The sequence below is a fragment of a genome, unplaced genomic scaffold (assembly GCF_019419815.1).
Source record: "Pyrus x bretschneideri cultivar Hongxiangsu unplaced genomic scaffold, Pyrus_bretschneideri_v1 Contig1, whole genome shotgun sequence".
NCBI classification, from domain to species: Eukaryota; Viridiplantae; Streptophyta; class Magnoliopsida; order Rosales; family Rosaceae; genus Pyrus; species Pyrus x bretschneideri.
Genome location: NW_025999390.1, coordinates 17,976,321 through 17,988,588, shown reverse-complemented (window position 1 = coordinate 17,988,588; position 12,268 = coordinate 17,976,321). Strand labels below are relative to the sequence as shown.

Sequence of the window (12,268 nt, the reverse complement as noted above, 5' to 3'; positions counted from 1 at the left end):
TCATTCCAACACGCCAAGAAGAATTATTATCAGTCACCACGTAAACCCTGCACTATTGTCGACACCAAAGAGTTCCGGCGCCGCCATGGCCGTGGAAAGCAATTGTTTGTACAATACACTCGGTTGCACTTAGGTTTCTCTTCATTCCAAGGCAGCACTCGGCATTTTGTTCGAAAAAGGAAGCTGAATGTATAGGGGACGAAGCAAATATTGCAAGGACATACATCACATATTGCACGGACATACAAAACTTTCAACCTCGGCTGTAAAAATATTGCAGACATACATCACAGATTGCGCACAAAGATAAACCGTGTTATAGCATCATCCGCTCACGCACGACTGATACCTGCTTCTCCCATCAATCAATAATTGTCGATAGGAGGATGACAAGAGGTCCGTGCTATTAAACTTCGACTAGCAAAATTCACCTTATTAGCTATATGAAATCCAAAAACAGCATGCCTTCTTAACCAACTCACAAAGTCTTCTTTTTATTCTATTTCAAGACCTCTCGACAAGATTTGAATAATGTTGCTGGAAACAAAAACTGGCAAACATCATGGCGCGGTCTAAAAATTCATATCCAATGTAAAAGAGTAACAATTAAAGGATGGGGAGACCGTAGAACTCTGACTCCGTTACTTGAGCTTTTGAAATAACTTTGGCGCAACCTGCATTGCAGAAGGCAACGATCATCATCTGAGCGAGAACAAAATTTTCCTACAGTATAATGAAATGAAGACTTACACATTTGTCAACACAAGATATGTAGTCAAAGTACTGCCCTGTGCAATGCTTGTTTCCAGTGTCATCACCTTCAACCCTCTTAACACATGCCTACAACAAATAAAAAGGTTCAAACAATTTCAGTACAATTACCAAATTTAAGTCCATTCACAACACCCTACCACTGAAGTATATCAAAACGAAGACCTCGGATTATCATGGCATTCCATTTCCCTTTTAATTTTTGAAGAAGGAAACACAAATGGAAGAAACAGTTCAACAACTTAATCTTGTAACTCAAAATTATTGACGACTCACGGAGTCAAAAGCACTTATTCATGGAAGGAGGGAAAGGGGTGACATCAAAGCGTTAGGAAGACATTTTTATCCACATAATTTATAAGATTGAGCAGTAACTGATGCATGATAGTTAAAGTTGCTAGAGATTTTCCAGTGCTGGGGGTCATTCTGCTGATTATAAATCAGACACCTTCACTGCATAACTGTGGCAAGAAGTTTGCAATGTTCATAGAACTACATGCAGAGCAATAAGTTCCAAAATGTAAGATTCAATTTCCACAGTAAATCCAAATGTCAACAGGTTCAAGTGATACAGATTTTGATTGGGGCTTCATCGTCTGGTAAGACTTAATCCCTTGAGTAAAGTTCGAAATATAAAAACACCCATAACCCACACCCCTTCAGGAATAACAAAAATCCTTCAGTAAGTATATGTTCCATACTTTTTCCCTTTTCTCACTCGAACTAATTTCATATGCATTATCAGAAAATGAAACAATTTTGCAGTCCCTTCCGGGACAGGCTTACTCATTAGTGGATGAGAAGAGATTACAGCTTATGAAGATCCTCAGTGTACGTATGTTGTAAAGTGAATTCTCTTTTATTTTTATTTCTAAAAGAAATATCCTTTCATTGAAGATAAATTTCAATCTTTATTTCATACGATATATCTAGCTTGTCTCCCTCTTTTTGCAATTCACACATCATTTCCCAATGAACCCCAATTAAAACATGTTAAAAGAGCTTGCTTAATCACTTATTTACGACAATTCGAATCTTGGTCATCTGATGGTCTTCTTTCATGCTATAACCGTTACACAACTACTCTTTATAATGTTAGCCTGATATACATATAACAACTTACAATTACCAACTTTAAATTTGATATTTATAAATCATCTCCAAATTGCTTCCACAAATGGAAAAACTTAGAACACTTCCCATTTCTAACTTGTCAGACCACATGCGAACATATATTTGAAGCCTTTCTAGTTTGTAATCCCCATCGGTAAAGAGAAAAAAGCCCGTACAGGTAAAAGCCAACAGTACAAGTACAACATAATACAAACAAGTAGATATGACTATCTTGGGAAGCAAAATAAGGAATCTAAAAGTAAGCGAGTAATTTTAATAAATAATCAGATCCAACTTTAAGTTCATACGAAAGCCAATTCCTGGTACTAGAAGTTGCAACACACAGATTTTTTGAATAACACCAGTAAATTACCTGATATTCAATCAGAGGCTTCACACATTTAGGCTGGCAAGACTCCTCAAGATACTTCTTTTGATCAACAAGTTCATCATCCGCCCTTATAGAGTAAACAAAGAGAGATAAATAAACATAATTGTTTAAAGTTTACACGACGACAGATAACCTTAACCAACACATACTTGTTCCGACCAAAAAAAAAAAAAACAAACACATTCTTGCAACTACAACAATGCCTGAGCAAATATTGTTAATGAACGTTACATATGAAATGGACAAGTGAACAACCATTCTACAACTACAAACCATAGTCATTTACTAAACAAACGGGTATTTATTTTGTAACACAGATGCCTTTTGAACGGGTATCCCTTTTCCATGACGTACCGTATATCCATGCTTCATAGGTGCCAACCAACCCACAATACACAATCTGACCATTGAATACTTCATCAAAAGAAAGCATACAGTAATCAAGTATCCGATATTATTAATTATTACTAATTAAAATGACCAAGGAATCCCTTTGGGTTTGTGATTTCTGAATCACAGTACAAAAATCTTCCATTTTATTTTTATAAATTTTTAAAATTTGCAAATCTGACATTTATGGGATATCAACATTATTAAAAACCCAGAAATACTCACATTGAGAAGAACCGAAAAAGCTCTCAGATTTCCTGCACAAAAACAATCAAACAAAATATATTAATTAAATTTATAAAAAACAATAACCAATGAAATTAGTTGTGTTTTACAAATTTAATTAATTGGGGGCCGCGAAGAAGAAATTATACCTTGTGATTCGAGGAGAAAGGTCGGCTCCGGCGTTGTGCAATGGCTGTAATTCACAACAGAAGAGAGAGAAACAAACAACCGAGAGATGAAATGGAAGTTGAAATTTGGAATTTGCGAACCACACTACCTGAGATTGTGGGGCTGTTGAATGGGTCTCTAAAGACTTGCCAACTATTTAAACTTGGCCCACTCTACCCTTCTTCTTTTTGGGCTTGGGCCTACCGCTGATTTTAATACAGCACAGCGGGTGTTCGTTATAATAATTTAGTTACAAATTTACAATTCACAAGAATTAAACTTAAGAATTCTATTATTCACGAGAGTTAAACTTGTCCTCTTACACACAAGTGATGAAAAATATTATTAGACCGTAGTGAGCTGAAGACCTATAGATGCTTCGATTAAAAAATACAATTATGAGAAAAGAGATTCAAGGCAAAAGAGTTAGAGGAAGAACTAGGAAGACTTGAAAAGAAAAAGAAAAAAAAAAAAAAACTTTACGAAAATACATAGAGTATTTGAAGCTAACATAAGACTTGGTGCAAAATTGAGCGTATTGACGTTCTAAGATTCATGAAACCGAACTCAGTTAAGGGATAAAATTTTGTTGTTGTAGTTGCGTGGTACCAAGTGATCAACTGCTAATTTTAGTTCTTTTAAATTTTTTTCTTTCAGGTCTACATTTTATATGCATTTCACGTTTAAGCGTGATTATCATAACAGGTGACATAGTTTTAAAATTTTTCACATAGCACCTCGAGGTTTCAAAATCATATCAATTTATGTCTTCTATCTCCATGAGATTGATGATGTGGGAAATGTGGAACTCGTTTTTAGGATGTGTAAAAACCGCCCTTACAATAGTGGGACCAAACTGGGTGGTTGGTTGTTTGGTTCTAATCTAAGTACTGCAAGTTTCACAAACTATTTTCACTTTGTCAATGAATTACTGATTTGCAGCTCCTAATAATTAGTTACTTAAAAAGTACATTAGATAAAGTCTGAATAACTTGGCGATAAAGGAAGACCAAGCCTCCCCAAGTTGCTTGATAGACCCAACATCTACCAAAAGCAAAAAAAAAAAAATTCAAGTACCGGTCTTCAATTGATGCTAGTAGTTTATGACAGGTGTCATAATACAAATGAAGAAAATAATATATTTTTTCACATCGCTCCACTCATTTTATTTTATGACACCTTGAGTACCCGTTTGAATATTGAAAAATTTTCTCCAACATCTGCTCGAGTTTTTTTCTCGGCCAGCTTGAGCTTACTCCTAAATTCCTAGTTCCAATCCTCCACGAGTTTTTGTTATTTCACCGATTCTAGCTCTCCTTTCCCAGCCAGAACGTCTGCAGTTCACAATGCCAGCACAATAAAGCAACACTTGTTATATTACAACATCTATACGACCAACCCGGAATTGCAAAACCCACAATGCAGGGAACAAAGAAAGCACCGCCATGGCCATTCGATATTGCATCTAATTGCCGTCTCCATTGTGGGAAGGATTGTAAAATAGTGGCTATATACAATATCAACCAGATGAACAGACGGTGATGGCCATTGCTGACTTGAGGCAGTGGGGACTGGGAGTCCGGCCGTAGTGGGCTTGCTTGTTTTCTACATCATCTTCTGGTGATATTGATTCCTCCTCTTTGCAAAGCAGTTGGATAAGTTTCGTTCCTTCCTTGCTGAATGATATTGTCACGGGGCACCGTCATCAAAGAGAACTTTATAGAATCGCTTTCGTTCTTCTGGATCAAACAACCCTCCTCTGTCACCCTGATCCTCGAGGTCAGACTTCTCAGAGCTCACGTCCTTGTCTTCATTTGATCTACGCAAAACCATGCCTCTCTTTTTCTTCTTCTCTAGATTTACCAAATGACGTCTGCAGTTATATTCATGAAGCCCCTCCTGCATAAGTTCCCCAAACTTCTCCTTCACAACAACAAGTGGATCTTTATCAACCAGTTCTTGCCCATTATAAGCTTCTCTAAGAAGGACAGTATAGTTCTGGTACTTATTTGAGACATAGAATATGCCAGGGTGCTTAAGCAACAAAACATTCAATTTCTCCGGCAAAATGAACTCTCTCCGAAAATTTGCCAGCTTCATAATTGATGCTTTCTTCCATAGAGTCAACGACAACAACTCATGCACCAAAGCCACCGTCCTCTTCTCCATCTCCTTTGATCCCTCCGCAAAGCCTTTGGAGTCCAAGTAGGGTGAAATATAACGAGTCGCATTAAATTCATGAAATCTTTCCCATGACTTGATCCAAGTTGAAGGCAATGAGCTTGTGAAACATGGTTCGGTTCCTTGCTTGTGAGCTGAAGCTTCTATAGCAGAAACTGCCAAATCTGGATTCCAAGACACTAGCTCAATCTCCATGGAACTCCGCCGCCCACTATAATTAACAATCCGAAACACATCAGAATATTTTGGCACAAGTCTAATTAAATAGTCATCTGGGAAACCAAAGTTCCGCTTCAGTACATTAAGCTTGACAACATTTAGTCTTTGATTGGAGCTCATCATAAGCAACTTTGCTAATCTCTCCACAAACACATGTTCCTGCATATCTTTGACAGATTCTTCTTCTTCTACCAAAGAAATCATCCGTTTAGTTAGCTGGCAGTAATACTCATCGCCTTGCAGATAGACTTGAAAGCAACATGGGTATTTTTTGAGCCAATTGAGAGCCTTTCCTTGAAGATCAAGGGTCTTGAACTTCTTCTGAATGAAGGCCACTGTTGCTACGTGATCAGGGCACCTAAGGATGATGTTTTTTATTTGATTATTCACTATCCATCTGCGATTTTTAGACAGAGCAGATTCAAGATATGGGTCCTTCTTCATTGACCATAGAGAAAAATACCGAGCAAAGTTTTGAACAGGTCTTGGGTTTCGAAAGTGCACTGTAGCAGCCATATTTCTCTTCTTTATGTATCCTCAATACCTTCAAAATGAAAACTAAAAGAAAAAAGGTAACAAATTAATACAACTGTTTGGGAGAACAAATTCATGCAGACCACAAACTGGATAGCATGACAGACAACGAACTTACAAAGTACTGCCCTGTGCAATGATTGTTTCCAGTGTCATCACCTTCAACCCTCTTAACACATGCCTACAACAAATAAATAGGTTCAAATAATTTCAGTACAATTACCAAATTTTAGTCCATTAAAAACAATACGTGAAAACCCCCTACCCGCTGAAGTATATCAAAACGAAGACCTCCGATTATCATGGCATTCCATTTCCTTTTTAATTTTTGAAGAAGGAAACACAAATGGAAGAAAAAGTTCAACAACTTAATCTTGTAACTCAAAATTATTGACGACTCACAGAGTCAAAAGCACTTACTCATGGAAGGAGGGAAAAGGGTGAATAACGGGTAGACATCAAAGCGTTAGGAAGACATTTTTATCCACATAATTTCTAAGGTTGAGCAATAACTGATGCATGATAGTTAAATTTGCTAGAGATTTTCCAATGCTGGCAGTCATTCTGCTGATTATAAATCCACGCCTTCACTGCATAACTGTGGCAAGAAGTTTGCAATGTTCACAGAGCTACATATAGCGCAATAAGTTCCAAAATTGTAAGATTCAATTTCCACAGTATTTCCAAATGTCAACAGGTTCAAGTGATATAGATTTTGACTGGGCTTCATGGTCTAGTAAGAGTTGATAGAAATAACAAAAATCCTTCAGTATGTATATGTTCTATACTTTTTCCCTTTTTTCACTCGAACTAATTTCATATGCATTATTGGAAAATGAAACAGTTTTGCAGTCCCTTCCCAGACAGACTTACTCATTAGTGGATGAGAAAAGATAGCAGCTTATGAAGATACTCAGTGTACGTACATTGTAAAGTGAATTCTCTATCTTTTATTTTTTTTTTCTGAAAGAAATATCCTTTCATTGAAGATAAATTTCAATCTCGATTGCATACGATATATCTAGCTTGCCTCACTCTTTTTTGCAATTCACACATCATCTCACAATAAACCCCAATTAAAACATGTTAAAAAAGCTTGCTTAAATCACTTATTTACGACAATTCGAATCTTGATCATCTGATAATCTTCTTTCATGCTAGAACCTTTGCACAACTACTCTTTATAATGTTAGCCTGATATACATATAAAAACTTACAATTACTAACTTTAAATTCGATATTTATATATCATCTCCAAATTGCTTGCACAAATGGAAAAACTTAGAACACTTACGCATTTCTAACTTGTCGGACCACATGCGAACATATATTTGAAGCCTTTCTAGTTTGTAATCCCCATCGGTAAAGAGAAACAAGCCTGTACAGGTAAAAGCCAATGGTACAAGCACAACATAATACAAACAAGTAGATATGACTATCTTGGGAAGCAAAATAAGGAAATTAAAAGTAAGCGAGTAATTTTAATAAATAATCAGATCCAACTTTAAGTTCATACGAAGGCCAATTCCTGGTACTAGAAGTTGCAACACACAGATTTTTTTAATAACACCAGTAAATTACCTGATATTCAATCAGAGGCTTCACACATTTAGGCTGGCAAGACTCCTCAAGATACTTCTTTTGATCAACAAGTTCATCGTCTACCCTTATAGAGTAAACAAAAAGATATAGAAATAAACATAATTGTTTAAAGTTTACACGACGACAGATAACCTTAACCAACACATTCTTGTTCCGACCAAAAAAAATAACAAACACATTCTTGCAAACTACAACAATGCCTGAGCAAATATTGTTAATGAACGATACATATGAAATGGACAAGTAAACAACCATCCTACAACAACGAACCATAGTCATTTACTAAACAAACAGTTATTTATTTTGTAACACAGATGCCTTTTGAATGGGTTTGCTATGAAATCTACTTTTAAAACAAACTCAATAGCTGAATTTTGTAAGACTAATATCATACATGTCTGAAAAGCGAAAAAATAATGAAAGGATCGTACATTTTAATGGTTTTGGGTATATCCACATATTCGGGTAGACGCTAACCCAGCACGAAAAACGTTTTGAATCCAAAAAAGCAAAAGTGAATAACCAACCCTTATTTTTGTATATTCAGTTTTTGTGCCAGTTTCCATTAATAATCAAACTAATATCACTAACAAGAAGGGGGCTGGTGCCAACCTATGAAGCACATATACTTTAGTTTGGTCGCGTATCCCTTATCCATGACATATTGTATTCTAGTTTTTAGAGATTTCATGTATCACCGTGTCATGTCGTACCGTATATTCATGCTTTATAGGTGCCACCCAAAATACACAATCAGACCATTGAATACTTCATCAAAAGAAAGCATACAGTAATCAAGTATCCAATATTATTAATTATTACTAATTAAAATGACCAAGGAATCCCTTTGGGTTTGTGATTTCTTGATCACAGTACAAAAATCTTCCATTTTATCTTTCTAAATTTTAAATTTTGCAAATCTGACATTTATGGGATATCAAAATTATTAAAATGAAATCCTCTGTTTAGTTAACTGGCAGTAATACTCATCGCCTTCCAAATAGACTTGAAAGCAACATGAGTATTTTTTGAGCCAATTGAGAGCCTTTCCTTGAAGATCAAGGGTCTTGAACTTCTTCTGAATGAAGATCACTGTTGCTACATGATCAGGGCACCTAAGGATGATGTTTTTTATTTGATTATTCACTATCCATCTGCGATTTTTAGACAGAGCAGATTCAAGATATGGGTCCTTCTTCATTGACCATAGAGAAAAATACCGAGCAAAGTTTTGAACAAGTCTTGGGTTTCGAAAGTGCACTGTAGCAGCCAGAATTCTCTGCTTTATGCATCCTCAATATCTTTCAAAACGAAAACTAAAAGAAGAAAAGGTAAGAAATTAATACAAATGTTCAGAAATCAAATTCATGCAGAACACAAATTGGATAGTTACAATGACAAGCGACGAACAAATGAAAGGTCGAAAGGAGATAAATGGAGTAAATGAGGATTAACAAAAGAAATACCTACAAACAAAGACTAAGCAACCAACATTAGCAATCAATCTCTTGCCAGTAGACTAACGTCATTTCATGTTTTAAGCAACAAAAGTTGAGGTTTTCATTGTATAACTGTGGTGATAAAAATGACATTAAAATGCTCATAACGCTACATAGGGTGCAATAAGTACTTGGAACAAATCCGAATGTCAACATATTCAAGTGCTATTTTTTATTGGGTTTGGTTGGAGAACAAGTCTGAGTGGTTAATCCCATGCGGGCTGGAGGGTTTCATTTGGTGCCATTACTCCTTTTTGTGATTCTATCATCCTTTTGGAACTGGAAGAGAACGTATACGATTTTGAAATAATATAAAGGGCAGGCAAAACAAACCCATTAGAAAACTTAGTGCAACATATTCAACTTTCATATGAAATTCCATTAGACTATATAATCCACTACATATGAAACATAATAATCTTCTAAAAGCATTCAATCAAGTGAAAATGAACACAAAAGCATTCAATCAAGTGAATATGAACATAAAAGCATTCAATCATCTGATTATTTTCTCTACCAACTTTCTCAGCAACCAAACAGGAAATTGAATAGGTTAGAAAATGGCTTCATATTTTTTATTTGGTAGTGTTTGTTAACACTGATGTTAATGGTACTTTTCATTTGGTGATATTTGTGTTTTCTGAAGTGAGTTAGAGCAAAGATACCTACCATGGGCAAAGAAACCTTCCAATGTTGTATGACATGAGTTGTATGGCATACAACCGTGCGAGACTCGTATGACATCAGTCATCTTGTACACAAGTGACTTGGACAAAATTTCCATAAGAGATTATTGAAGAGGGGTAGTGTCACGACTCACCTCATTTCCTAAACAATCAAACTTCTATTAGGCCTTAAGTTTCTTATTAATTGTTAACCCAATGGCCATTCCACGGTCACTTTTATTGGTAGCTTTAATTTCAATTTCAGCCATTTTCTAAACTTGATTGCAACATTGAACTTAAAATTTACTCCAATTTCAGCAATAAATTAGTTAAAGGAGAGAATCATGGAATGATAAATTAGTAAAAGCCTTTTACAAGCACAAAGGAGACTACCAGATCCCTTCTACAAGGAAATAACAAGAACTAATATATAGTCCTGAATCCTGATCACAGAAACGGAAGTTTCATAATTATAGATGAGAAATTGAATTATATTTAGATATTGGGGTACTTCAAAAGGTTCAAAATCGAATATGTTAACGGATCGGCAGACTATAGAGCCATAAATTTGCTATAAAGATGCATCATAATAAATTTGCCATCCTCTATTTTAGGGTTTAAGGAGCTCTAATATTTGCACAGAAACTTAAATTACACTTAAATTAACACCAAATTCCGGCAACACTCAACAAATAAAACCCTATTTATCATATGTTCAACGATTAAAGCGAAAAGCAAAACATTGAGAGAGAGGTGTGAAGGGACCTTCGGAATCGAGGAAACGGTGAGGAATTCCAGCGGAGGTTGGAGCGGAGGAGTAGCAGATGGGTGGGTGGTGGCTGCCGTCTTCCTTCGTCTTTGTCTTCGTCTAACGGAGTGAGAGAGAAGAGCGAGACGGAGCGAGAGAGAGAGAGAGAGGAGCGAGAGGAGCGAGAGGGACCGGCTGAGAGAGGGCGAGAAAGAAGAGAGAACTGTAAGGCCTCGTTTGGCAGCCTGTAGAACACACCGGATAGGATAAATAGTACGAATGAAGATGTTCGGTGCAATTTTGTACTAAATAATACCCGGATTAATTAAATTGGCCCTACACGTTTTATACAATGTATGCCCTGCTAAATTATCCTCCAAAATCTCCTGTATTTATTAGTCGGGTAGTTTCGCTTCCTCCGCTCTCTCCTTCCCGCATTGCGTCCTGTGTCTTCTTCTCCTCCTCCTCATCCTCTACCTACTCCTGCCAAAACCAACCCATGTTCGTTTTCCCCAATTTCTTTATCCAACCTCACCTGCAAATTTCTTCTTCTCTCTTTGTTCCGCCTAAACCCAAGAGCTTTCGTTTTCCCCAATTTTGCTTTCCAATCCCACCTGCAAATTTCTTCTTCTTCTCTATCTGTTCCGTCCAAACCCAATCCTTTTCGTTTTCCCCAATTTTGCCATCCAATCCCACCTGCAAATTTCTTCTTCTTCTCTATCTGTTCCTGCCCAAACCAAATTTCTTCTTCTTCTCTATCTAGTTCCGCCCAAACCCAATCCTTTTCGTTTTCCCCAATTTTGCCATCCAACCCCACCTGCAAATTTCTTCTTCTTCTCTATCTGCTTCGCCCAAACCCAAACCCAACCCCTTTTCGTTTTCCCCAATTTTGGTTTTGGTTGGATGACGAAAATTATGAACAATTTCGTTGAATGATATTAAAATTTTACTTCTTTATTCCTATCTATTTGTCCAATCCAATTCCCTCTGCAACAGTTAGACAACTGTAATCGAGTGGGGGACTTAGGAGTGGAGCTGAACTTCTGGAATTGCGCTCATGTTTGCTGTTCTCACTGGCTTGGTGTACTTCCTCAACAATTCTCTCGCAATTGAGTTTCGTTGGGTTGGATTGAAATTTGGGTTTGATAATTGAGAGAAAAAAAAAACTAAATTAACAATTTTAATTTTGTTGATGTTTTAACTTGTGATGTTTAGCAACGTTTCCATTAATCATCAATTATAGTTTCAAGTTCTATAATCCAGCACATTATTGAGAACACATTATAAATAATGCGGTTATTAGTCCGATATTGCACCAAACGTCCGACTAATTTAGTCAGTACTATCCGATGACTATTTATTCTATCTGACTAAAATAGTCAGTACTGTCTGAGCTGCCAAACGAGGCCTAAGGACTCTTTTCCAATTGCACCACCCATTTTTTACAATTAAAAAGAGTAATTTGGAAAATAATTTATAAAAATTAATTAATTAATTAATTAAAAAAACTGCCTATTTTTTTCAATTGCACAGTTAAATTTTTAACAAATTGCGCACATGTATACATTTTGATGTTGCGCTACTGGTTTTTCCACAATAACAATAATATACTAAAAATGTGATTTTATCCCTTCAAATTCAATTTTTTTTTTTTAACACAAAACCCACAATAATATATTTTTTTAACAAAAACCCAATACTAGACTCCACCTAAGTGACAAACATAATAAATAAATTTCAAACTCACAATGTAGATCACAAG

At 36.1% G+C, this 12,268-nt stretch overlaps 2 protein-coding genes across 19 annotated transcripts; both read right to left on the bottom strand.

Annotated features, from left to right (window-relative positions):
• Positions 1-469: 469 nt before the first annotated feature.
• LOC103958005 (cytochrome b-c1 complex subunit 6-1, mitochondrial) lies at positions 470-3,192 on the bottom strand. 2 transcript variants are annotated; one of them, XM_048590046.1, is made up of 6 exons: positions 3,040-3,192; positions 2,891-2,922; positions 2,630-2,675; positions 2,258-2,342; positions 751-840; positions 470-674 (listed from the first exon to the last, which is right to left on the bottom strand). In XM_048590046.1, exons 3-6 carry the CDS (start codon positions 2,638-2,640, stop codon positions 642-644), a joined length of 219 nt encoding a protein of 72 aa, XP_048446003.1. In that variant the 5' UTR covers positions 2,641-2,675; positions 2,891-2,922; positions 3,040-3,192; the 3' UTR covers positions 470-641. The 2 variants fall into 2 exon arrangements, with proteins under 2 accessions (XP_048446003.1, XP_009368503.1); XM_009370228.2 differs by lacking the exon at positions 2,630-2,675 and having other exon boundaries at positions 3,040-3,188.
• Positions 3,193-4,122: 930 nt separating this feature from the next.
• On the bottom strand, positions 4,123-10,784 carry LOC103958008 (protein WHAT'S THIS FACTOR 1 homolog, chloroplastic). 17 transcript variants are annotated; one of them, XM_048590004.1, is made up of 5 exons: positions 10,524-10,783; positions 6,413-8,910; positions 6,258-6,309; positions 6,111-6,173; positions 4,123-6,016 (listed from the first exon to the last, which is right to left on the bottom strand). In XM_048590004.1, the coding sequence occupies exon 5, from the start codon at positions 5,972-5,974 to the stop codon at positions 4,748-4,750; it is 1,227 nt and encodes a 408-aa protein (XP_048445961.1). In that variant the 5' UTR covers positions 5,975-6,016; positions 6,111-6,173; positions 6,258-6,309; positions 6,413-8,910; positions 10,524-10,783; the 3' UTR covers positions 4,123-4,747. The 17 variants fall into 17 exon arrangements, with proteins under 17 accessions (XP_048445961.1, XP_048445976.1, XP_048445974.1 ...); XM_048590019.1 differs by having other exon boundaries at positions 6,111-6,621; positions 7,287-7,370; positions 7,574-8,910; XM_048590017.1 differs by having other exon boundaries at positions 6,111-6,590; positions 7,287-7,370; positions 7,574-8,910.
• Positions 10,785-12,268: the final 1,484 nt, after the last annotated feature.